The sequence below is a fragment of the Strigops habroptila genome, chromosome 1 (genome assembly GCF_004027225.2).
Source record: "Strigops habroptila isolate Jane chromosome 1, bStrHab1.2.pri, whole genome shotgun sequence".
Classification (NCBI taxonomy): domain Eukaryota; kingdom Metazoa; phylum Chordata; class Aves; order Psittaciformes; family Psittacidae; genus Strigops; species Strigops habroptila.
This window is the reverse complement of record NC_044277.2, coordinates 111,548,750-111,575,845: the sequence shown is the minus strand read 5'-3', so window position 1 is coordinate 111,575,845 and position 27,096 is coordinate 111,548,750. Positions and strand designations below refer to the sequence as shown.

The window sequence follows — 27,096 nt, the reverse complement described above, 5'->3', positions numbered from 1 at the left end:
AGGTATAGATATACACAGGTAAATTTCCTACTGTATGAGCTAACTTGAGCAAGGGAGAAGCCAAAGAAAGATGGAGTATTCTCGAGCCTGCCTGCTCAGAAACATTCTGCGAATGCAAGGCAAATCAATTAATGGTGTTAAGCAAGGGAGCATGATAATCAGAAGTCAGCAAACCATCTTCTTCCTTCCCCTCGTAAGAGATCATAGCTTATACAGTTGAGATGCCACAGCTGTCATCTTAAATGCTTCTCAGTCCCCTTCTACCCAAGTCATCTGGGTCACCTGGAATTACAGTAATTACAGAGGACTATCCTCCAGCAACAATTCAGGCTGACTTTTCCAATTTTGCAGTAAAGTGAAGTTAAAGCGCTGAGAGGCAGTTACAGTCTCAGCTGTACCTCCAGTGTTGTTTGGCTTAGGGATGGTAATGAAGAGCTGTGGGTGGTAACATCTTGTATCACTCCAGCTAGATTTGCAGGAAGATCTCTGCTGTGCATGTATCTAAGAGAAATTTAATTCCCTTGAGGATATCCTCCTTTCAGAAGGGAAGTGGCCTTGGTTCTCGGTAGTACTACTCTCCTCTTATATTGTCCCTTCCAGTTTATTCACTAAACTTTCCAGGGTATTGCTTTCCATACTTGCCAACATCTTCAGAATTTCTGGTCTGTCACTCCATGCTTATTTAATGATACTTATTAGGTAACAATCACTTTGCTTGAACTTATTCCTAAATAGCAATGCAAGACTATGACACTATATTCAAGTAAGAACAGGTAAACTCATAGTTTTCATAGTATGTCTGGGTCCAGCTCCATTATGTATTGAAAATGCCCAACCCTTGATCTGTTACCAAAAACAAACAAAAAAAAAAAACCAGAGCTGAAAAAACCGCAAAGCCAAAATAAGGAAAAATAGAAGAGAGAAACCTTTTCCTAAACCACAAACTACTAAAAGACTTAGGAAGTGAACTAGTACATGGGCTCATGCCAAAAAACAAACACCATGTAATACTTCATCACCTCAATTAATCGGTCTCCAGCTTTTAGTCTCCCATCTTGGATAGCTGCACCTCTAGGAAGGATGTTTTTCACATAAATTGGAGCAGAGCCACCAATTGGGACATCTCTTGAAGTAATGCTAAAGCCCAAGCCTTCTGTACCTGCATTAAGAATGTAGAATATTACCTGTTAAATGCACATATTATATTACATATTATTTTTATCCAACAGAACATATGTATACCTCACTGATACAATCCATGAAAATACATATATAAGATGTAAGAATTACTGCATGTCAAAAAAATTAAAAAAAAAAAAAAGACATATATAGGAACACTATAGCTGAAGCACTGAGTCTTGGCACAAGTAGTTCAGCAGGCCCTCCTTGCAACTTGCTGTTCTGACAATTTTCAAGCCATTGCCGTATTTCCAACTTTCTATTTCAGATGAGCTGAATGACAAGGAATCAGAACAAAGCAGATCTGATATCCTATCACTGTCTTCCCCATTGTCAATCCGGATCTCATCAGTGATCCTTTCTTTCTCTTTTGCAACCCCTTCAGCCAATACTGCTGGCCACGGGGCTTTACTGGCTCACTTATGGACACCAGCAGGTGACAGAACCAGAGCTCAGTGGCCTAATTTCTTCTGCTTCAAAGGACCTCGGGCTGTTTTCTGTCAACAGCTCCTCTGCCTGGGGCTTCACCCTGGCTCTCACTTTGTTCCACCCCACCTTCTGCCACACAGGGAGCAGAGCCAGGCTGCCACTTCTGAGGTACTGCTGTGCATCCGGGAGACTGACTATGCTTGGGTAAGACTGACTATGCTTGGGTAAGACTGACTGAAGCAAAACAGAGACATTTAAGATGACCTGGAGAAATCCAGAGAAGGAGTCAGAGAAATTATGCCCACAATTCATTACTGAAGTGTATCTTAGGACCCCACCAACTCTGGGATTCACAAGCCAAGAGGACAAATAAGCCTTTCCTACTATGCAGAAAAAGCTCATTTGTGATCCTCTTTTTAACGCAACCTGCCCAGTGTTATCAACAACCTTTGAAACTCTACGTTGAACACCCATCCCCCCAACACTGCACATTAGGTGTATTCAGGGGACAATCTAGCATGAAACCAGAAAGCCATTCAGAGGACAACATCCCTGACAGTATCAGCATCTACAAGTTCCACATGAAACATCTCAGGCTGTCAACATACGCCTACAGTTCAAATTCACTAGCTAGGTATACGCATGTCCAACCTACATTTAATCTGATCTACTAAGGCAACTTGAAGTTAGAATTTGGCAATATCAGATAAGGTCGCTAAAAGTTGCACAACATACCCCTTTGTATAAAATCACAGGGACAGACACAAGCCGAACTCTTATGCAACAGTCCTCAGCTATGAGCCCTGGGAAGCTGAATACAACCTATGTGAAAGATACACAACTACAGAACCATTTGAGGTTTGTATTGGGTTTGCATGGTGAGGTTTTGGTAGCAGTGGGGCTACAGAGGTGGCTTCTGTGAGAAGCTGTGAGAAGCTTCCCCCACATCTGATAAAGCCAACGCCAGCTGGACCTGGCCAAGGCCAAGCCCATCAGTGATGGTGATAGTGCTTCTGGGATAACATACTTAAGAAACACTTGAATTTGAAAGTCTTCATCCACTTTCAGGCTGCTCCAAAATTTATCAGTGCTACTACACAGAGTTGAAAAAAAAAATTAGATCTCATAACATCCAAATTTTACTTTAGAGACCTCACAATTTTAATGATGCTTCAAATGTTCATAGAGCTTTTTAACTCCTTGCAACATATAAAGACGATTTGTGTAAGGTGGTTTTTTAAGTCACATCTCAGCTTTTTATGGAATTTATCTTTTTCTTATTTTTAGGATCTGTGTTGAATACTGCTCTTTGAGTACAGGTTTTGTCTGCTAAAATTTCTAAAGCAATATCAGAACATGACTGCACACTCAGGACAGTATTTCATTATTAATAAGCTTAATCCCCATAGCCTGATTATGGCATCATCACAGATGTCTGGTTCACACGCTCCACTTTAAACCCCCATGGAAAAAACAGATGTTGAAATGTTCACATTACAAATGCGCACAGGATATAAATTTGGACAGTGGTATTTTCTGCTGTCAATTCTCCAGAAAGCCTTTACCAAAGCCAGCAGAACGCCATGAATCCACACTGAGCCCGGATATCAGCAGAAGAAAATTCTAATCACTTGTTTCTGTGGAAAGAAGGGGCCTCAAGTCTTCTATGTTTTGTTATGCTGCTCTGTACAGCTTTGCATGAGGCAGCTTTTGGGTGTCATTTTCTTTTCGCATTTTCTCTGCTTCAATTTACTATTAATGCACTTTAGCTGCCCTTAGCTGTATAATACAGCTTCACAAACTCCTATGCTTATCATATATAAATTAAAAGTTCACAATACTGGGAAATAAATGGATACATTCAACCGAGGCAAAAAATAAATATGACTTCTGTGACTAGATTGATTTTAGTTTTTTCTTTTTATACACTTAACTGATTTTGTTATCTCTATGCATTTCAGTTCTCCTGTTGATACAAATGCATATAAGATCTTAGTATCTCCCTGCTGCTAAAATGTTTTCAGTTCTTAGGGTGTAAAACTCCATTATAATAATGAGAGAACTGTGCAAACATACTGCAGGCTCCTCTGATATCTCTGATTTATACTAGCAATATCGGAGAAACTGGACACATGTACAGGCTGAACCAGAACGTGAGTAGAAAACAGAAGGAACTTCCATCTTTCTGAAAACACAGGGGTCATTCTACTCAAAGCTAGGGGCTTTGCTTTGCAAGGTCTAGATTATTTAAGCTATGTTCAACTTATCTGTTAGAAATTTCTAAAAAGAGAGAGGGTAGAAAACATCTTCCTTCTGCTATAGCTGTCACCTCTGACAACGATAAGCTAACACCGAGTGACAATAACATTTTAAAGTTACCCACTAATTTGTGTAGTTCAAATTCTTAGGCTTCTTTGGTAAATCAGTAGCTCTCTTGACAAGTTAGAGCTCTCCTTTTTTCTTGACTGTGGTGCTGAACACACCTTCTAAGTTCACATTACCCTCAAGAGCTCAGCTGAGCTGAAGACAAAGTAGTTTTAGGTGAATAAAAAAAGCAGTTATGATAGTAAAAGAACAATGTTGTACAAACAGAAGAGGGCCATATTTGAGATTTCAGTTGCTGTTTTAGAGCAAAAATGTTCTAAAAGCATTAAGGCAGGGGAGATGACAGACACACTTTCATGTAATTTAATATATATTCAAAATTAACATCATCATCTTATTTGGAATCAGACTGATCATAAACTGACAGGATGTCAAAAAATTTCTTAAGTCTTACTAGAGGTGGCTAGGCTTTCTGTCATCTCCCAGTGAAGAAGTATTAAGTTTCTCACTAATGCTAGGATTATCTTCTTGATTGCGGAAAGAGTGTCTCTGGCATAACATTTCTGTCTTTCTAAGGCTCTTCTACACAAAAAATTGTGCACTCCTCATCCAGCACCAGCTACAGCCCTGAATTCTCAGCAGCAAAATGCGCTGCTGGGTAGAAACACTGCCAGAACACAAGACAAAAATCAAGCATCACCTCTGCACTGCTTCCATGTCCCTCTCAAAATGACATCAGTTCAGAGACCCAATAAGGAATATCTGAAGGACCTACACTGTCAACTTCTTAGGACCTACACTGTCAACTTCTTAGGACACTTCTCTCACAGTTATCTTCCTTTTCGGGATTGCAAGCAGAGCTAGAAGTAAGTCATGCTTTTCTCTCTCCTCTAAATTAAGAAAATGCAGATGAGTTCTCAGGTACTTCATTACAGATGTCCCTAAATTAAAAAATAATAATAATCATCTCACTTCTAAAACAATGGAAAATGTTGATAACCAGACAACTGGGCAACAGATTTGTTAGTACTTATGCAAGAAAAGCAGAGAACATTTCAGAACAATCTAAATATGGAAAATCCATGTGGGTGAACAGTCGTCCAAGGGAATAAAGGATTGTGCAGATAAAAGAAAAGCACAGATTATTCATGAAAGACAAAGAACACACTCTCCCTTTTCTAAGTGATACCTTTTTATGTAGTTGAGTGATTGGGAACAAATTTTTTTTCTCCAAGCAAAGCTCAGACCTCTCAGAAAGATCTTTGATCAACCTTATCATAGAATCATAGAATCACAGAATAGTAAGGGTTGGAAAGGACCTTAAGATCATCCAGTTCCAACCCCCCTGCCATGGGCAGGGACACCTCACACTAAACCGTGACGTCCAAGGCTCTGTCCAACCTGGCCTTGAACACCGCCAGGGATGGAGCATCCACAACCTCCCTGGGCAACCCATTCCAGTGCTTCACCACCCTCACTGTAAAGAACTTCTTCCTTATATCTAATCTAAACTTCCCCTGTTTAAGTTTGAACCCATTACCCCTTGTCCTACCACTACAGTCCCTAAGGAAGAGTCCTTCCCCAGCATCCTTATAGACCCCCTTCAGATACTGGAAGGCTGCTATGAGGTCTCCACACAGCCTTCTCTTCTCCAGGCTGAACAGCCCCAACTCTCTCAGCCTGTCTTCATATGGGAGGTGCTCCAGCCCTCTTATCATCCTCGTGACTCTCCTCTGGACTTGCTCCAACAGCTCCATGTCCTTTTTATGTTGAGGACACCAGAACTGTACGCAGCACTTCTTCCCTTTTTGCTACAGCCTACTAATAAATAGTGATCAGAAGTGTTTCTAAAAAATGGGAAGATTAAATCTGATGCAGTTTACTTTTCTTCAGGGGCTAATAATACCCAAGATTATTTGCTTCCCCTTTTGAATCTCATTTCTCATGGTCACGTCAGTAATTTAGGTATCTACATGCTTCATTTCAAAAGTGACAAACACCTCTATGGCATCTGAACAGGAATTCTAAAATCAGTCTAAGAGAACACACTTCAAAAGAAATTTTAAATAAAATTCAAAATGTCAATTCAAAGTCTGGCTCAAGAAATTGTATGGGAAAACAGAGGAATATGATGAAAAATGCATGTAAATCTGTACACTTTAGATACATGATACAGATAAGTTCAGGGTCCTGTCTTGTACGCTCTGCTACATAAACCCAAGTAAAACAAGTAATCATCCACATATGTGCTTTACTCCATAGCAAATATGATGTAATTTTAAATTGGTGTACTCTCAAACTATCCATGGCACATTATTTATGTTTCTAATGATTTCTTATAGGAAGGAACTTGGGTGCAGCAGGGCTAACTATCACTGTGCCATAACCCTGAATGTCCGGTCATGTGGTGGGACTTTCAGCATTTAAACTTAGCTCTGTGTGTAAGATGGAGCATTATTAAACACACAAGGGCCATCAAGCTAAATGGGAATCCAGCAAGAAATTCTGAAGAGCAGCAAGTATCGTAATCCTCCTCACATCTACAATTTAACCTTTTTTCTCTGCTGAACTGAACAAAGGTGCCTCCTTCCTCTCAGGATTCACCATCTCCTAGAACACAGCTCCTATACTGTTTCTGTGATGCACTTGGTGATTCCTACAGCTTTCCTGCTGTAAGGTATTCTGCAGTTGTGTCACTCATTTCTTTCTCTTTAAGCTATATTATTTTGCAAAAAAGAAATATTCTTTGGGCCAAAAAGGAAGGATGATCACTCTCATCCTAAAAGCAGATGAGAGTGATCATCCTTAACCTGAAAGCGGGGAGATGTGTACTGAAGCCCTCATGCACTGAATATTTCAGACAAAAAATAGTGTAATATTTCATGGAACTAGGACCAACTTAAAAAACAACAGCTCAGTTTTAACATTTTACCTCAAGAATTATATACTTAATTTAGCTAAATAAATATGTAGTTATGGATAGAAATGATCTCATGCAATGAGCATTATACTTAAGGGCTAACAAATAAAACTAAGCTAAGACTGAGTACTTCAGGCTTGTCTTAGTACAGCAGTGTCACAAACAGTATATATGAAACCTGAGTAATACAGCGTGCAATTGAAAAGCAGTCTTTTCAATGCTTTAGCAAGTATCAGGCTGAACACTGTGAGTTACTTAGTGCTCAAAGACTAAGCCCTAGAATCATTTGTTGTATAATTGCTTATTTATTATTTATAAGTGCTGGACTAAATTTCTCTCAGTTGAGTTGGCTCAAACTCTTGCAGTCAAAGAGAAAAAAAACACTCTGGAATTGTCCTGGTGTATATGAGGTCAAAATTTGTCCTAACACTCTGTGTGTTATATCAGTGGTCTTATTTTCTATATATATTAGCTGTAAAAAACTATTTTTATTTATTTATACTTCCTATGTATCAGCTTACACCAAAATAAATGTAAACAGTGTCACTGTCATGTCTTGCACTATCTTAATTTGTGTGAGCTATTAAGCTAGGCTGTTAAACACCCTTAATGGCATTAGAATATCAGCAATAACCCCTACATCTATATGCTAAAAGTTCAGGCCCTGACCTTTAAGGAAAGATAAACAGATATCCATTTTCATTTAGAAAAGCCAACAAACGTTCTGCATTGACTGAAATATATGACTGACCTTCTCGTCTGACTTTATTAAACAGCTAAATCCTATGAAAGTTCAGGTTATTTTAAAATGCCAAAACAGCAATAAATATTAAGAAATCATAATTACAGAAGCACATACTGTAGAGTTATCTTATCATGTCATTTTATATAATAAAGCTCATGCAATATACAGAAACACAGCTGTAATAAAGAAGGTCTGTGTATTGATAAAGTGTCAGTTCTCATACACTACATCAGTAACCAGAATGCACAGGTTAAATCCAAAGTGAATTTCAAGACAAAGCCTTACATGCTGGTATGCCTTAATGCACCCCACAAGGAGTTTTTAATCTAATGATGGTAATTGGTGAAATAACGGCTGCCTGTTAGCTACAAAGAAAGCACATTTGCTAAATATCTATAAAGCCTGTATTATTACAATGTCCTTCATTAGAAATAATCAAAGACAATCAACATCCCTATTGCACTCATATTTATAACAACTACTTGGGGGCATCCTTAAGTGTTTTGCTTCATTTGTTTCTCTACATGTATGTTTCAGAGTGATCAAATGACAGCCAAAATGGGAGGACATGTCTCTTTCTACTATGGATATTAACAAATGAAAGACAGCAATGATAAAAAGGTATCATTCCTTATGTACAGTTAAAAAAAAAAAAAGGCATAAAATACGGTACACTAAATAGTTTCTTTCTGTCTGTCTGTCTATAAGCTGAGCTAGATGCCATTTCTTTGTAAGTAGTATTCTCATATAAGAAAACTGGTAGGAACAAATATCCCCTTTTCTGAAACACATTCTAGATATGTATTTCAAAGCTTTTGCTAGTGTAACAGCCATCAAGCTCCTCTGGTGTGAACTAGATGTTAAAGTACCATATAGATCACCTTCCATCAACAGGTAGCAATCATCTCCTTCATTCCAAAACCATCTAATATATTGGTACCAGCAAGGCTAAATTACATTATAGGATTGGGGAGAGTATTTGTGAAACAGCATTCAGTGCAAGATGTCCAAAACATAACCTCACATCGCAGTCAAAGGATCCATAACATTTGAAATTGCATTCTCGCATCTTATGAGCAGCTATAATGCCGCATTTGTTTAGCGCAAAAATACTTTGTTCTGATATTCTGTATTCATTTCCTGGTGCTTTTAAATTATATAAAATATATATTTCCATTCCTGGCTAAGAATTCTTTTATGTAATGTCCGAGTGGTATTTCTACAGGCTTCTGCAGACACAAAAAATAGGCAAAAATCACTGTAGTGACTGAGAGCGTATTTGTAAGCACGGTGATTCCTTACTCAGCCAATAAGTTTTCCCAAGCAGGCTGATCTGAGCTGGTGGCCTAAAGAATTTCTTGAAGGAGCATCAACAACAGAAGCAAACTGTCAACTCAACCTTATGTCATCCAAGTTTATAGAGCTCAAAATTCAGCAACCAGAAAGAAGCAATCTGGTGGTTCATGTGAAGTTCATGGAAAGGAAAGCATAATGATAATGTGACAAGTAGCCTGGTACCTCTGAAACTGTGAAATCTCTACCATTCAATGCACTGTCTTCAATATCTTTTGATAAAAAGATTAATTAATAACAATTATTAACACTAAGCACATATGATATTGTAAGGGGAACATATTTGAGTTCACGGATAATACTGTCACATGGGTAAACTTTTTGCTGTGTAATGTAAAGCCTAATCTTGCTGCCAGAGGTCAAACTATATCTAACCTTAAACATGTTCATTTTAATACCAGAAAGCTTACAGCATGTATAATCCTTTTAAAAAATCATTTCCCAAGAGCTAAGAAATACTTACATCTAAACAGCATTTTGTTATACTTCAAATTATCTTTAAAGCATCTAGATCATAACTACAGAAAAAGACCAAATTTCTGACTTAGGACATTTAACGCATCATAAAAATTCCACAGATGTGCCAATGCATCTACATGTGCATATATAACACAGATGTTGAGATAAGCATACACTACTTCCTCCTCTGACCTTAAATAGTCTCTCACCCCCATTCAAATTACATTAGCATTAAGGCCAAACTAGGAAATATCACATTACATCTCAACCATTTAAACAAAGACTTTCACATCCCTGTGGAATAAAGAAAAGCTTTAGCTGGAAATTACAAAGTCCTATTTACCAACTGGATCCAACACACTCTTTAAATCTAATGGCAAAACCACAGTTACTCGATTTGAAAAGTCATGGTGATTGTAAAGTACAGAATATGGGCCATTTTAGCTTATTTATTTATATTAAATAGTTAACCATTCCCTGGGTCTTGGCCAACAGAATTTGTAGCACTTACAGCACTTCTCTGTTACTTGAGAGACAGAAAACAATATTAAGACATTTTTCAAAACGGCCTTTTGTGAACACACTGCACACACCGAATGCACGGCTGGACTCATGGACATGCTACCAGGGACAACTCAGCCCCATGGCTTCAAAATCAACTCATCATATCCCCCATGCTACTGCAAGCTGCCCTGCCTAATACAATCGCACTGGACACGTGAACATAAACTACATACACATATCTCATGATATATGAGGAGCGAACCAGTGCTTTACCTTTTCTCAGCTGTATACTGAGCCTCTTCCCTATCTTTTTGGTGTTATACCCACTGTTTGCAGTGGAGGTGAGAACTTTCTGAGGTGATGGTACCAGGCCCGAGGGTGGTTTCCCTGATGAATTCACACTGTGAGGTAGCTGTGAGTAGGAGTCTGTCTGATCGGACTGGTTGCCCGCTCGAGACATTCTTTGTAGTGTGTGAAGTCCAGAATTGTTAATACTTTTGCTGTCAGCATACTGGGCATCGGGGCTGAACCGGCTAGAGTAATACGTGTTCTTCTCGCTTTGGGACAACTGTTCATACTGCTCTTTATTTGCCGCAGGGACCACATGGAACCAAATGAACGGCGTACGCATGGCTTGGCGAAACATATGCTGTGCTCTAGGTTTCAAAATGAACAGAAAATTGGCAAATTAGGACTGCAGACTAGAAGACATTATAAGCATAATTACTAATGTTAATTAAACAACATGAGCTGACAGACACATTGCACTCAAGCATAAAGCATTAAACTTGAATCTGTTCAGTAGTCTACTTGGTCTGCTTTTGGCTAAGGTTTATTGCCGTAGGGCAACACAATGGTTAAATATGCTTAACAACTAACACACCAAATACTGGATTTGGAAAAGCAAAAATTTTAACCACATTCTTGAAATGCATGCAGACAGTTCTATGGCAGGACTGCAGTGTCCTTTTGGTTTGAAACTTGGTAATTGCTTTAAGTGTAATAACAGTAGTCACAGTGACAACAGAACTATTAAAATGAAAATTACCCTTTATACAAACACTATATATTTCCATAATTTGCTGAGCATATATGCAGTCTTGCAAAAAGTCTAGTTTACACTTTTTGTAAGCTAATAGTCTTTCAGAATAAAATATAAAGAAATAGGAAAAAAAGCTTAATCCTGCACAGATACTGGGCTCTAGGTCGCGATCCGAAGTACAAAAAGTTAACAATTCTCTTCATAGACTTTACAAACTGTGATTCAGAACCATAGAACAAGCAGAGACAAACAGCTTTCAAGCCTATGGTACAGGGTCATGTTCCAATTCAGGTTAGCGTCAAAAAAATAAAAAGCACACCTCAAATGTGTATTGAGTACAGGACAATCAGAATAAATTATATTCTGCCGCCCCTTAACATGTTAGGGTTTTCACAACAATATTTTCATCTTTGAAAACCATAATTTTCTGCATATCTCTTTTCTACTTTCTCTTTCAATTATCTCTGTGTAAATTACAACCTGATTTCACTTTTAAAAATCTCTCTGATTCACCACTGTGGGATTCTACCAAGTCCAGGCATCCACTGAGCAAATATTTATGATCTCTCAAAACTTTTCCAGGAGGTTTCTGCTCACAGTACCTTTAATTCTCAGACATACAAAATGACAAGTATTTTTAAAATGTTAAAAATAAAATGTCCATGCTGTCCAGTTCTATTGAACATGATGTATTGCAAGTATAAGAGCAAAATCATCTGGGAATTTCAGGATAAACAGTTTACCAATGCAAGAAGAAAAAATCTGTAATGTGCAAAAACAATCAAATGAAAAGTGCTTATACTCTGATGACAACAATTATCCTGATTTCTTCATAGTTTAGCTAATTAAAAAACATTAATGTCCTTTAGTGTACCTTTTCTTTATCAAAAGGCAAGCTTAGACAATTTTCTCTTACTTTCCTTGTATTAGTGCAAGGTGTAGTGTAAAAAAATTCAATAATGCAATGTAATGTGTAGCAGGTAGACTTACTGTTCAAATCTCCTATTCCGAAGGTCTCCATCGTTAATCCTGACAATACAATCATTCTCACGAAAAAGGTTTTCTTGTTCAGCTTTTCCACCCTTCTCCAATCGCTTCACAAGCAGCCCCAGGGTTCTGGAACATTAAGATTACGAATGATTACTGTTCAAAAAATTTGCAACAGAAAAAGTCCTACTGTAATGATATTTTATCACAATAGCATCTAAATATTAAACAATCTTTAACTTGAAGTAGGATACCATGGTTTCGAATAATTTAAGCATTACCTGAATTATTATCCCTTCTAAATGAAACAAAAGGCCCAGGTGAATCAAGTATGTAATTTAAAAGTGAGAATGAGCAGGCAGTATGACAATAGCACATCCATTCTTGCAAAAGGCCTAGATTTCTGAGCACTAAAAGCTCCAAGACGGTGCACACATCTGAGAGCCAGCATATTTTCTGATAGTTAACTGAAGTTGAACAGGTTTAACTTAAAATTTGGATTTCTGAATCAGCAGAAAATACCACAGCTAACACTACTGCTTCTGTGCAAGTACACGGTGAGGTCATCTCACATAATAAGCAGCCTATAATGAAAAGATGGAGAAAGGATTCAGGAACTTCACGCAATCAAAATGCTTTTATTTTTAAACCTTAACTTTTTTAACTAAACAGCAAAGAGAAAATTAAAAATGTAAATGACATTTTTAATTTAGCATATTATCTTAAATTGTTTCAGTAATGACTGAAGACAATTACCATTTGATAGCCTCTGTGTAATGAGTTGCTCACCTCTGTCTAAGTGCTTACCCACAGTGTCATCTTAAGGACTTTGTTGAGAGAAAAGGTAAATGAATATTCAACCTGAAATTATTAAATGGATCCTGAAGAGTGGATTTCTGAGGTACTGGTAGGATAGTGTGAAAAGCAGTGATGTTTCTATACCTGAATTCTAGGTTTGAAGAAGGACTCAGTCTTCAGAATTATTCTTGCATCGACACTGCGCTTGATTTTTTTTCAAGAAGATCAGCTTTACATTGAAATCCCACAGGATGTATCAGTGGGTCAGATTCACATCATCCAAGTCAACAGCATTACTTTTTCAGGAGTCATTTTAAGGCACAGCATGAAAAACACTTGGTTGTATGGCAGGATATGCAAGACCACATGTCTTTTAGCACAAAACTTCCAGTGATCATAGCACTTCAGTTCACACATACCTCAAAGTAAATGAGTGGCCAGCGATGCTTGAAAGGACTCCTCATATGCTCAAAAGTTATTTATGCACTTGAGCACTTCATCAAATGGGTCAAAAAAACAAAACTAACTAACTTATTTCGTCCACTTTAAATTCTTAATTTACCAATATATCATCAAGATATGCAAATAAGACATTTATTTTACAGAACAGTCATATGTTTTCTCCTACAAGGCAGATGAAGGAGTAAGAGAAATGATCCTAGTAGTATGTCCGCACCTAGAGACATGAAGATATGATGTTGAAAGGATCTATACATATAAACAGACTTTGAGGAGAACAACATAAAGCATTTTGACAACACAAATCGTCAAATGAAGTTTGAGTCACACATTAACATTTAAGTGATACTATTCTGTTTCCAACTGATATGGAGTATTTTATAAACACTTAATGTACTGCACCTTTGACCTCTCCAGGGGTCCCATCAGAGACAAACCTTTTCCACCTTCATTTGGTTCCCAATGGACCGCTTGGTTGCAGTCACTGCTGTTAACTGTGCCTGGGCTTGACTTTAGCTCAGCTGCTGCAATAAGCAATATGTCTCTTTGCAATAACACTGATGAGCACAAGGACCAGAAAGATTTTATAAATCTAATGTATCACTTCTCTAGATTACATGCATTTTAGAAAATACCAGTGTGTATCTAGTTCTATCCCTCCCCATCCCAAGTTGATATTCTTTGGGTTTGGAAAGCTCAACCTTTTGTAGACCCCTTCTGAAAAACAACATTTCCCATTAAAAAGGAAAATAATAAAAGCAAAACCGATTATCAAAATTTCTCAAAGCAAACCCCATTCTTCCTTGTTTAGTTTTTTTTTTTTTTTCTGATCACCAAAGTAATGAAATACCTTGTATTAACTAGATATTTTAGGTGGGTTTCTGTTTGCATTTCCCACAATCCTCTAACAGTTTGCATGACAAAAATTCTAAATGTCCTTAACAGTCACACACTAACCTAATTGACCATGTTGTGCACCATTTCTCGTACTAAGATTTGCTGATAATTATGAAGGCATGTTGTCACAGGAAACAAAACAATTTTTAAAAATATTGATTCAATCTCTTTTTCCCTTTGTTCACTAAAATAACAGTCTCTGATTTTTAAAACTGATAAATAATTTAAAAAAATAAAACTTTATAGATTACTAGTTGCAGAATGCACTAAGATAAGTTATGAATGTTAATGATAAAAAGGAAAAAATACTTCTATGCCTTCACTACATATTTTTATCAGAATTACAGGTGTTATACTATACATATACATATATGTATAAAACTGATGGTCAGAAAACAAGTTTATGACTTTTTCACTTGTGAGTTGTTGAACTTCTCTGAGGAGACAATGTCTTTTAGCCCCAAAGCGAAGTTACTGAAGAGGATTATCTCTAAATGGGGAAAGGATAAATAAGCAAGCAAATATGAAATTGGGAATAATACATTTGAGAGGGAGAAGAAGGAATTGTGTCTACTCTTGTTTTTCTTTCACTTCATGCCCAAAAGCTCTTGGATGCAGGTGTGCTCCTCTGTAATGACCATAGACAATTGAGAATTTGGATGTGCATGCAATGCTTGAACGAGAGCATACCCAGTGTTTTGTTTATATGGTTAAAAATGAAAAATACCAAAATATCAATATACTAAATATCAAAACATATTCTACACAAAGTACAACACTCCAAGTTAATACTATGATAATACACTATACAAAATATATGATTATTTCATCCCAATATCTCTATGTACTTGTGATTACAAAATAATTGGTTTATCAGTGGTTTTTGCATAGCATTTTTCTTGAAATGCTGCTATTATTTCTCATTCTGAAATTATATTAAATTATTAATGCAAGATGCATCTTTATGCATGGTTTGTCATTTGCTAAATTTACTTCACCTAAGCTCTCAAATCTAGTAAAAATAATACTAATTCTAATCAATGGTAAAACAATGTAACACACAAACTACCAGTCAAAATTGCAAATAATCTCATTAAACAAAGGCTAGAAGTTCTATTAATGCAAGATTGCTCATCTCACACACAACATATGGTGCTCATGAGGATTTTGCTTTCTAACAAATGTTAGAGCCAGGTTAACCAAGCCGTATAAAGCTAAAGTCACTGAGAACAGATTCAAGGCTGGACGAACAACCTGAGTTAAATGTGAAACCAGGATCCCCATGATGCCTTTTAATTTATTTAATTTTTTATATATAAACACATAGGGCAAAAAATCCCTTTAGAAGGGGATTTTCCAGAAACAATTTCCCAAATGCAGCTCTGCATAGGAGAGAATGCTCTCCCAGTACTTGCAGAAAATATATGTCCCTGAAAACTGTTCATGGTTAGATGTCAGAATACGATTCTTAAGAAAGGCATTAGGGGAATTCATGTTTGTTGTTGCAGTAACTGGAGATAAACAAAGTAGACTTGATATTGCAAATATGCAATAACCTAAAAACTAATTGGATTTTTTTCCCTGCTGTATGCTTCCATCATTAATCCTGGTAAGTGGAAATGTAGCTCTACTACAGTTTGAATATTGTTTCCCACATTAGGAAAACATAAATTCTGAAAGCCTGTAAACTAATCTGGTAAAAAATTCAAAAGTCAGTTTATCTATTTGTTTAAATACAACCATGTAGCATAGAAATATATAGGTGCATTTGAATTTGCTTTATCTTGCCCAGTTGAAGTTAATGTGTTTTCTAACATAAATTCTTCCACTGTATGCATATTAAACTATAACTTTTCAAGAATGAGATTAAGTATTGTGTGAAGCTCTGTAAGGTAATTCTGCAATTCTACAACTATATTGAAACAATAATTACAAATTAAAATTTGGTACCTGCACTGTTTTAGACTAACGTTAGCTGACATGGGGACAGAAGGGAAACAGTACCAAAGCACAGAGCTCAATCTTTGTATTTGTTTTAAATATCTAAATGGGAATGTAAACAACTTAGATTATATTAGCATTTTCAGCACTGTATTTCCACCAGATTCATTACTCTAATTATACAATTAAAATACGCTCAGCTACATGTGTTAACATTTCCGTTCTCAGTATAAATTACAACCAATGATAAAACTAGAAATAAGCAGCAAATGTTTTATTGACATCTAAACTGCCTGAGTTAGTCTGGTTAGTTCTTTAAAACTGTGAACTCCCCACATGCCATCCAGCTGTATGGAAATGATGATAATTTGTCTTAATAAAAACTGACAGTGTAAATACTATGAGAGTAATAAAAATATTACTTTGAGCATCTAGAATATGATTCGGCCATCACCACCCATTGTACATACACACTGAAGTTATTTACCTATTACCTGCAAGCTAACTGTAATATAATCAAATCAGACAGAACAGAAAATAACCAATTTAGATGTTTATGTAAAATTACTTAAAAGTCAAAAACTAGATTAAGGGGCAAAAATAACGATTGATCGAAAAGCTGATGTGTAGCAGTTTGATGCAATGAAAGATCTCAGAGGAGTTCTACAGGAACATAAACGCAGTACAAATTTCCTGAGATTCGTAGGTCACAGTAGGTAAATCAGTTTGCTCAAGTTAAATTGTTGTGGCTGATCAATGCTAAATTAGACATAAACTCCTTTGCACAACATTGACGTCACGGCGCTACTGTGGAGGCATTAAAGTAACTTTATCAGCTTTCACGCCTGAAGTCCAGAATCAATTTCCAGTCCTTGGTAACTACTCCTCAGTTTTGTAGCTTGAATAATACTTTAAATTAAGCTTACATAACTTTTTAAAGCCTGAGATCAGACAAAGAAAGCCTTGAATTCATCTAAAAAAGTGAGGAAATGGTACATTCACACCACAGGGAATCTTTTCCCAATGTATATGTTTTTGAAAACCATGGCTATCTTTGAGACTTAAAAGGTTGGAAATGCAGGAGATGAATAAATGGGGATGCAGATAACACATACCTCCTAGATGATCAAAGAGAATACAATTGTTAGAGAGGCACCTTGAAGGCAGAATTAAGGACTCTCAGTATAGACGATGGCCATTAGATATTACTTTAGTTTTCTTTATATGTTGAGTAAAAGACTAAAACTTTTACAGTGAAATATGAGGTGATTTATAAATTCTAGAAAACAAAGGGCATTTCCACTAAAAGCAAAAAGATAGAACTAAAGAACAGAAAAATGTATAAACAATTTTTGAGTCCATGGATTGTGTATACATCAACGCCTACCTTCATTTGGGTTTGGGTTTTTTTTTTTCTTTTACAAAATCTGTTAAATTTGTCATTTAAAGTGACAAAAAGCAATAACATTCAGTCTCTTATTTTTCCCATTCTTATGAGACTTCCTTCCATTTAGGATATGTAGCACAAAAACTCAGATTAAATATTTTTAGCTGCCAGGTTTTAGCTGTGTGGTTTATCATGGATTTTATGGCTTGCTTCAAATAGCTGGCAGAGGCCTACATACTGCTCTGCATCAAAGTAAAATGTCTGATACTTATTAATGGATGCTCTTTATGGAGGTTTCAGATGAATATCCAAACCCTTTTCTGTTCTGTTTTACTAAGCAGACTTCACAGTAGTCTTGGGAATATGGGACTATAACTTCCGTGTCATTATTCACAGAGATTCCTGATTTTATCTCATATATTCTTGTGTCAGTTGGATCTCCTTCCAAAGACATGGCACGATTTTTGAACAGCAGCCAGGATATAGAGCTTGAGAAGATTTCAAAGACTCTTTAAAATAGAAGAGGCCATGTAACAGCACATTACGCTGTAATTACTATGAAGCTTGCAGAGAAGAACTCAATGTAACCCCATTTATGCATCAACATAACATCCCCCATTAGCCAGGACTGCTCAAATGCCATTCTTAAGGGATTCAGTGCTTGCCCTCCTAACTGAGCACCTAGTAAAAAGGAAGAATTGGAGTGCTAAAGGCAGTTTTGTGCAGATTTCATGTTTTCTTTCCTTTTATGCTTTCCTCTCATTCATTTCCAGTTTGGTCTACTTTCATCTAAACACTTTTCGGTTCACTTTCTATTCTGTCCTTCTTTCTGCTTTCATTTTCATGCCTCCCATTCTGCTTAGCATACATCTATGTCACTGCAAAGATGTGTAAGCAGGTCTTACAAACAAAAGCTTAAAAACTTCACAACTATAAGGTGATGAATATGTATACCCCTCCTCCCTTTTGATAAGGTGAACAAACTATTATCCAAAGCATATGATCAAAAAGACCAATAAAGGACTGATAAACTTCTACAAGGAAAAACAGAAGGACGATAAGGAAACATATTCATAGAAGAAAATTTGACCATGTCTGTACAAATCAACAGTACTTCTCCCAGAGAATTATGGAGATAGATTTTATTTTTTCCATTAAAAAAAAGTCTGTGTTCTACTAGGAACAGAAATAATTAGTAGCATCTAAATAGACAAGGCAGAGAGAGATCTTTACAGTTTTTATTCAAGATCAAAAGCCAATACTGAAGACAGACTCTTACTCCAAACCCTAAAAGGATCGTGAAAAAGTCAAGTATTTCCTCAATACAAAAAAAGGACATAGTTATGGGATGTAATTTTTAGAGGTTTGGGATGTCTGCTTTGGGAGAGGGGAGATTTTTGGTGGGAGAAGGCCCCTTCTTATTGCATAGGGGTAAAAAGGTAGAATTGCATTAGCATGTTTTTATACTTCTTCACTTTTTAAAATTATTGATTTAATAACATTTTCCTATTGAGTAACATTTTCAGAAGCAAAAGAAGGGAAATGGAAGAAAAATAATTGAAAACACAGCATAACTGGAACTGATCACCAAACTTATATGACACAAAGGTAGGCCAATGGACTAAACTATGTGATACATTGGATCTACTTTTTTGGATACCCCTCAATCTCTTTTCTGAGTCCTGTGTTTGGTTTTGTATATTTAGGTTTCTACTGAGAGGGGGATCTGCTCAAGTAAGTTACTTCACTGTAGCAGGGAACATTTTGCTTTGCAGCCAGAGGAGGAACAAAGAGCAGCCATGTGCTAGAGTGAGAAACTAGTAGGCAGGAGAGGATCCCTGCCAAGCATCTGCTCTCCCTCTGACTCTAGCAAAAGGAGAACCAAGTGTATCTTATCTGCTCGAAAGAGCTGGGGGGGGGAGAATTAAAAAAAAAAAAAAAAAAGAAAAAAAGAAAAAAAAAGGAAAAAAAAAAAATAAAGGTCAAAAAAGGCAACAAACTGAAAAGAAACCAAAACTCCTTATCAAGTACTCCAAACCTGAAGTTGGGTGCATTCCTTTCCCTGCCCATGCTGCTGGCTGCAGGCAGCTGGAGAAAATATCTTTGCTGGCAGTGAAACCATGTAGAGCTGTGGGCACAGCTGACAGTAAAGCAGCAGTACAACAGAAGTGCTTATAATCAATACCAAACAATGAACTCTACTTTTGCTCCACTACAATGCAGAGAGCATGGGAGAAATGTTTTAGCGATATCCAAGGTCCTCCCCAACTCTGTTCCTCCACACTTTCAAGATATTGACCCAAGAATCTCCCTTCTCCAGCAGATTATTTTTAAGGGGCGTCAAAAAAACCTCAGAGAGCAATTGCACATACGATCCGTTTTTCAGTGAGTGGAGTTCTAGTATTATGACGGAAAAGGAGATAAATTTTAATATCAAAATTATTTCCTTTGTAACAGAATTTGATTTTTAAATATGTCCTGATTCTATATTTAAAATTAGCTTTCCTGTAATAAAACTACATCATATAATCTCAAACTCAGGACAAAAAAAGAGTTAAAATTCCTTCATAGCTTTTAACATAGCATCCTTTAAAAAAAGTGAGATATTTTATTTCTGTGTTTACGGCTTTTTCATTTTACATGCTCTCATTATGTATAAACAGTTTAAGCTTTGCCTCAGACTTGACAACCACATTAGCCCAGAAGTGAATTTTACTTGAGTTAAAATTCTTATTTAAAATGTCAAAATATACATTTCTAACATCAATTTTATTAAACAAGTACTTAGTAGGCAGCCAACATTCTTAAACCCATCTTTTTCTTGGCCGCCATACTGTCTAAATCCCAGATAACTGCATGAACATTTCAACCATTTCCAACTTTATGGGATTTACTTCTGAGCTTATGTCTGAAGTACCATTCACTCATGCCCTTTCCATCCCCACAATGAATTTACGAAATTTCAGATTATGAAGAGAAGAATTTACCACTTTACAGAATTTTGTTCTTAATACTTGTAGTCCTCAGAAAAAGTAGCCTTAGATTAACAAAAATACATTTTCTCATAATACTTGTCTATGGCTATGAAACCATTGGTTTTCAAGTAACAAATGCAAATAAAACTCTTATACTGTGTTTAAAATCCTCTGAAGATATCTAGCATAGAACGAAGAAAAAAATTATCATTGCTGAAAGGAGGAAATTAATATTTGATACATACGTATGTATAGCAAGTTAGTTCTGCTCTTAATTACTAAACTGAAATTGTCGCTGTGTCACAGGCATGTGAGAATATAACACCCCTTCATGTGTAATCAAAGCTTACTTTTAAAGTATATATTTGTGTCTTTTCCTTAGAGAGAAAATACAGTGTATACTTAGAATATGCATTACCAAAACAAAATTTGCATGTATTCCTGCAGAACTTTGATTTTTCAACTTACTTAAAGCTTCAAATCCATCACTAGTTACTACAAAAGTTAAGACATTTTTCTGAGACAATATTAATGGCCCTAAATGCTAAAACTCTACTTTAGCAAAGTAAGCATTAGAGATGATGCATTCTGTTTACTAATATTGTACTAATCCCACATTGTACTTTTTAATGTAAAGGGCTTTCTTCACACCTTTTTTTTGGCAAACAATTCAACTTCAGAAGTTCCAGCCTGTCATATAATAAAACAGGTTCACCTTCCCCCAAATCAGAATGTTTCAATTGGTTTTGCTACTTCTTTTTAACCTCAGCAGATGGGACAACATTACATATTGAAAGTGTGATGATTGTTTTCTATTCTTATCAAGCATAGGCATAGGATGCCTCTGGTTTACACTTCTGCTGTTATCTGGGAACTTGTGGCTCTGAACAGTCAGCAAGGAAATGCTGCATAAATATCTATCTGAATTAAAGCAGCAGATTACAATATTTAAAGAGTCCAAAAGGAAATGTCTTTATACTACAATTTCCCATGAGATTACAACAGAACCTCTATTAAAACCCCACAGTTCTAACTCCTTTTAAGCAGAGCCTTTCCATTATAGAGTTCATTCCAAGTACAGAGTCGGTAAACTTGCATTTCTTCCTTTCTTAATGAGCGAGACTGCCTTTAAAAAGCATACTATACTCTAGAGAAGGCAAAGGCACACAATACAAAAATCAACACAACCAAGATAACACATAGCAAGTTACAATTCAATTAAAATCCTACACGATACATTACCTTCCGCCTCGGGCACTGAAAGGCACTACATGGATTCCCAGAGGCCCGCCGTCATTGGAGACTTCTACGAGCTTTACCATATCACTGTGAGACAATGATGAATGAGGGAATATGAACATGTACCGTGAAGGAACCAAAAAACCCCACACAAACATACACAGAAAAACAAAACCATTCCAGAAATCAGGTCATGGTGATGAAAGCACTGTTGAATGCTACGTACCTGAAGATTAAACTGATGGCATGAAAGGAGATCAATCATCAAAAATACTTAAATTAATAAAACAAACAAAACTCAAAGAAATTTTTTGTAAACTGATTTTGCTACATAAAAATAGGTATCATCTTCATTGCATGCATATTGTTTATTTCTTTCTTATTCTGAAGTTAAATTTAAGTTCACTTTTTGGACCATTGGGCAGAAATAGCTTAAATATCGCATACAATTTTTCCTCAGAAGTCTAAAAGCCAATTATAGCACTAGCATGCTTCATTTTTTTTCTTAGAGAACCCACACAGCCTCAATATTAGTGTTCACATAACTACCCTTTAATCAAATGAGAATTATTAATTTTTTAATTGGTTAAATTCTTCTAGTTTTAAACGACATTAATTTGGTTTACCGTAATTCCATTTTCTTTTATTGGAAGATTACTGTATCTCCTTACTAGGCAAAGTTTCCAAAGTAAGATTTAACTATAACATTTAAAACCAACCAGACATCCTCCTGAAGGAACTATGCATCTAGTTTTCAAATATACTTTTGCTGTGAAGAGAGAAGAAGTGAAAGAGGAAAGTACAGGTTCAGAAAGAGCCATGCAAAAATTCTAGAAATAGATTTGTACGAAATCTACTGATGCATTTGAAACATGCCCACATCTGGAAAGCTGGAATATTGCCCATGAATCATAAAGAGTTATAACTACCCAAATGAGAAAATAATACACGAAGGCCAAACCTCTCAGTAAATCTGGAAGTGAGAGATCTGAACTCAAGCCACAACCTAAATTTGTGGCTTATGCCTCTCTCTAGTATTACATACTTTTTCCATATTTCCTGGCACTACATCTATATATACACAGATCTTTGAGAAGCTTGCTTCTCATAAGCACACAGATTGAATTTAATCTAGAAATGAAGCAAAGAGCAGGACCAATGCCCTACGACAGCAGTAAAAGATTTTCTACTTCCTTCAATAAGCTCTTGATCACATGGTGGCCCATCACGAATGCTTGCAACGCTTAATCTGGACTTTGAGAATAACCAGATCACATATTGTTAGGAAGTCAACACAAATCCTGCATTACAGTTGGTTTTCTATTTCTTCCGCATTACATTTTTTAAATATATTTTACCTTTGTTGTACACCTTGATTCATGTCTGATTTTTTTAAACTCATTTTTTTGAACAACATGAATGGAAGGTCTGTACCTCTGATGCCACTGTTTAGCTCAAGAAAGCACTGCAACAACAGAAGAGCTGAGAGTCATCAGCCAAAAATGTGTTATTCTTTGTACCTGGACCAATGTTCTAAGACTGATAGCACTACAGAATTTGGTAATGCTCCCTGCCCCAGTTTTTGTAAGGGCTAACTTTGTTTCATTCTCACTGAACAATAAGGCTAATGTTTTTAACAAGTGTGCAAAGCAGCTCACAGGAATGAAACAAGGCCTTTCACCTCCAAAAGATACTCTAACTACATCTTTTGCTATTGAGGTATGCCTATGGCTCCCTATGACCAACTTTTTTCTGACTTTCGTATTAGCTTAAAAGAAACTTGAGGGCTGAGGAAAAGAACAAGTGAAAATCAGCGTGATTCACCTGAAACTGTTGTAAGTGGAAACACAGCTTTAACAAAAAATAAAAGTCAGTTTTCATACTCAGCCTACGCTGTTTAACTTGTTCTACTGCTTGAGTTAGCAACCTTCCTTTTTTCCAAAAAAAATAAGTTCAAGGCACTCATTTTTCTTATACTTTTTCTTTAAAAAATACCCACCCCAAATTCAAATGTTATACTCTGTAAAACAGAAAACAAAGACAAATTATCTCTTCCTATGAGAGACTGTTTCAATTTTGTTTCCTGATTTTCTCAGAAGTTTAGGCCAACTACTTCAAAAAAACATACAAAGGAGTATGATATCAAACCAGAAAAGAATTAAGTAGCATATGATGAAAAGTCAGTAAGTTACTTAAAAGCAACACCAAGAAGCACTAAGTTTGACAAAAGTTCTGCAAATTCTATTTAGCAAACAGCATTTGGAATTAGCAATGGACAGATTCTGTAAATGGAAGGGAGTAAAGCTCAGCATGTATTGCCTAATAGTTGCCACCATGATCTTTAACTTTTAAATCCTCTGCACCTAATTCATAATGTAATTCAGAAATAATAGGAGCAGAAGGATTATTTTTTTTATTTAAATATAATCAATTTGAATAGTTTAATTTAAGGGTAGAAGGGATATTTTCTCATTAATTTTATAGTGAGGTAAGGATCAGCTCTTTGCAGTGAGATACAAAAGGTCAAGCTCGCTGTATCTTGTGGTGAAAAAAAATATCCCTTACTGATTTTTTTTAGAATTAGAAGGAGCTTCCCAGTCCTAAACACCACCAGTTCTGGTACATGCGCAACGCATGAGGGTTTTGACCACACCACTTATGTGACCCCCACGCACATAGTATCATAGAATAGTTAGGGTTGGAAGGACCTTGAGATCACCTAGTTCCAACCCCCCTGCCATGGGCAGGGATGCCTCACACCAAACCATGTCGCCCAAGGCTCTGTCCAACCTGGCCTTGAACACCGCCAGAGGTGGGGCATTTACCACTTCTCTGGGCAGCCTGTTCCAGTGCCTCACCACCCTCACAGTAAAGAACTTCTTCCTTATATCTAACCTGAACTTCCCCTGTTTAAGTTTAAACCCATTACCCCTTGTCCTACCACTACAGTCCCTAAGGAAGAGTCCTTCTCTCGCACCTTTGTAGGCCCCCTTCAGATACTGGAAGGCTGCTATGAGGTTTCCATGCAGCCTTCTCTTCTCCAGGCTGAACAGCCCCAACTTTCCCACTCTGTCTTCATACGAGAGGTGCTCCAGCCCCCTGATCATCCTTATGGCCCTCCTCTGGACTTGCTCCAGCAGCTCCATGTCCTTTTTATGTTGAGGACACCAGAACTGCACACAGCACTCCAAGTGGGAGGGTCTCATGAGAGCATAATAGAGGGGCAGGACCACCTCCCTAGACCTGCTGGCCACATCTTCACAGTAGACTGTGAACTGCTGACAGGAATTAAGTTTTTCCACTTTGAAAATCTTGCCTGTTGATCTACATGTGCAAGCACTGACCCTATTCTTTCTGTCAAGTTTTCAGAGTTCCACCAAATAAGCATCTTCTTTGAGGGAGAAAATCTACTGTAGCATCAGCACTTATAAATGTCAAGTTTCCAATGTTCACCTTTAACACAGGCTTTTTTTAAACTGTTTAAAATCTGCTTTAAAAAGGTCCATGAAGCAAATTGTTTAAAACCAAAATGACACATACCTAAAAAAGACTGCTCTTAAGAACATTATTCTCAGTTATTTACTAGTTTATGTTCAATCTCAAGACTCATTGTTAAAACAAGGTGTTCTGCCAGTAACTTACTCCAGGGAAAAATTGGTAGCATTCTCCAAACCAGTGTCTGCATGTCCAACAGGCTCAACTCTGCTGTTGTCCTCTTCAGCTCGATCTTCATCCTAGATATTAAAAAACAGAAGAAAAAAAAAAGGCAAAGAAAAAATAAATTAAACCTAGGTTTAATAGGTTAACTCATTTCAATAATGCCATTTTACCATTTTCATATTATTGGATTTACCACATGTGCAGTGAAAATGCATGCTTCCGCAACTACAAAAATCTTTTCTGTTGCTGTCTAAAACTTGTAAATCGTTTTTTGTCACTTTATGAATTTTTGTGATGGTATTTATAGTTTTGTCAGTTTTAGATAATAATTTTACTACAACAACACTACAGAGGCTCTCACAGTCAGCATTGTTTTAAAAGGTAGACAAGTAAAAGCATCAAATCAGCTGACAATCAGCAAACTCCTGCCAAGCTCTCTCTGGGCAGGTTACTGGGGACTCAACCACACAAGGCAGCTCCCTGGGAGTCATTTGCAAAGAGTTAGAAATGCAGCTTGTAATTCGTAATGCAGCTTTTATTCCGTAAAATGCCGAGACCTTCTTAAATATTTTATCACAGGTGTTTATTAATAGCATGCCAGAAAAAGCTGATGTTAAACAGTTACGTGGGGCTGTAATGCTAACAAAATGATTTTATTTTTAATTTGACTTTCCAAAAAATACACACATTATTCACCAAATGCATAATTTTAATGCCAAAATTGTAATGCTGTACTTTCAAATTTAGATTAAGGTAATTCAAGGACTAAAAGTAAGAAGATCTAAAACCATTCTTATACCTCTGTTACTCATTAGAAGCTTATGCTTTCAATTACCTTTGTGACCAAACAGAAAGTATTATCAGGTGTGAACAGTAGGTTTCAAACATGAACTTAAGATTCTAGAGCCAGAGCCACCTGGTCATTAAAATAAGTGACAGGTTATGAGTTTAGCACACAGAGTCAGACAACATATTAAATTATCGAAGAGATATTAAAGGCAGGTAGAGGCAGTTGGTAATGTCCAATTGACATTTTAATAAGAATCTGCAAAAGCAGAAGGCTGGGTGCATCAAGGTTCCATGGGCTGTAGATATGCCTCATGCATCCTGGGTGGCAGCACACTGCGTGAAGCCAAGCCACTTGAAGATTGATGATCCTGTGTTTTGAGAGGCTTTCATACACACTTCTTTGCCATCTACCTCTGTTAAGCGCTAGGCAAGTAATACATTTCAAAGGTTAACCAGCATCTTGAACCTGCCTAGAACTGCATTATGAATGTAAACAAGAACTCAAAATAAAATATTTTCCATACAGCAAAAGTTGCTTATAAACCAAATACAAAGGGAAAATCATATAACCCACCAATATAAGCTCATGTTTACATTTCTATATTTACCAATTTCAGCTGAAGTTCTACCAGTACACAGTTTAAAAATAAATATTCAAATCACCACAATAATTCTAAAGTTACATGCAATAAGGTACATATATGGAAATCAGAACATCTGGAGTTGCTTCGCATTAAAAAGAAATGTTCCACCTTTTTTCCTACATCTTGCAGATTGTTGTTGCCATGGGTTTCTTGTTTTGAAGTTAGGGACCCTGGTGATTGTAGAAAACTACGTATTTATATTGCAATGAAGCTATTATCTGCAAGTCTAAAATCAGAGTTCCTGATGAAACACAGTTTTGAATCTCAGCTATGATAAAAGGTCATCACAAATGAATGTGACTTTGTTAATACAATGTTTTTGGCAATTTTCCATGTGTGCTTTTTTCAAGCAAACATACAATAA

At 36.5% G+C, this 27,096-nt stretch overlaps 1 protein-coding gene across 15 annotated transcripts in view; it reads right to left on the bottom strand.

The window, feature by feature from the left end:
• PARD3 (par-3 family cell polarity regulator) overlaps positions 1-27,096 on the bottom strand; it is a 453,511-nt gene that overhangs the window by 200,392 nt on the left and 226,023 nt on the right. For 7 of the 15 annotated variants that reach the window (XM_030491258.1, XM_030491186.1, XM_030491262.1 and 4 more), the window contains 5 exons: positions 25,282-25,373; positions 21,643-21,726; positions 11,947-12,072; positions 10,188-10,570; positions 1,020-1,159 (listed from right to left, as the gene is read on the bottom strand). In XM_030491258.1, coding sequence (XP_030347118.1) covers positions 1,020-1,159; positions 10,188-10,570; positions 11,947-12,072; positions 21,643-21,726; positions 25,282-25,373 — 825 coding nt within the window. Of the gene's footprint in view, positions 1-1,019; positions 1,160-10,187; positions 10,571-11,946; positions 12,073-21,642; positions 21,727-21,865; positions 21,878-25,281; positions 25,374-27,096 lie in introns of all 15 variants that reach the window. The other 8 variants (XM_030491178.1, XM_030491241.1, XM_030491203.1 and 5 more) reach the window with 3 other exon arrangements.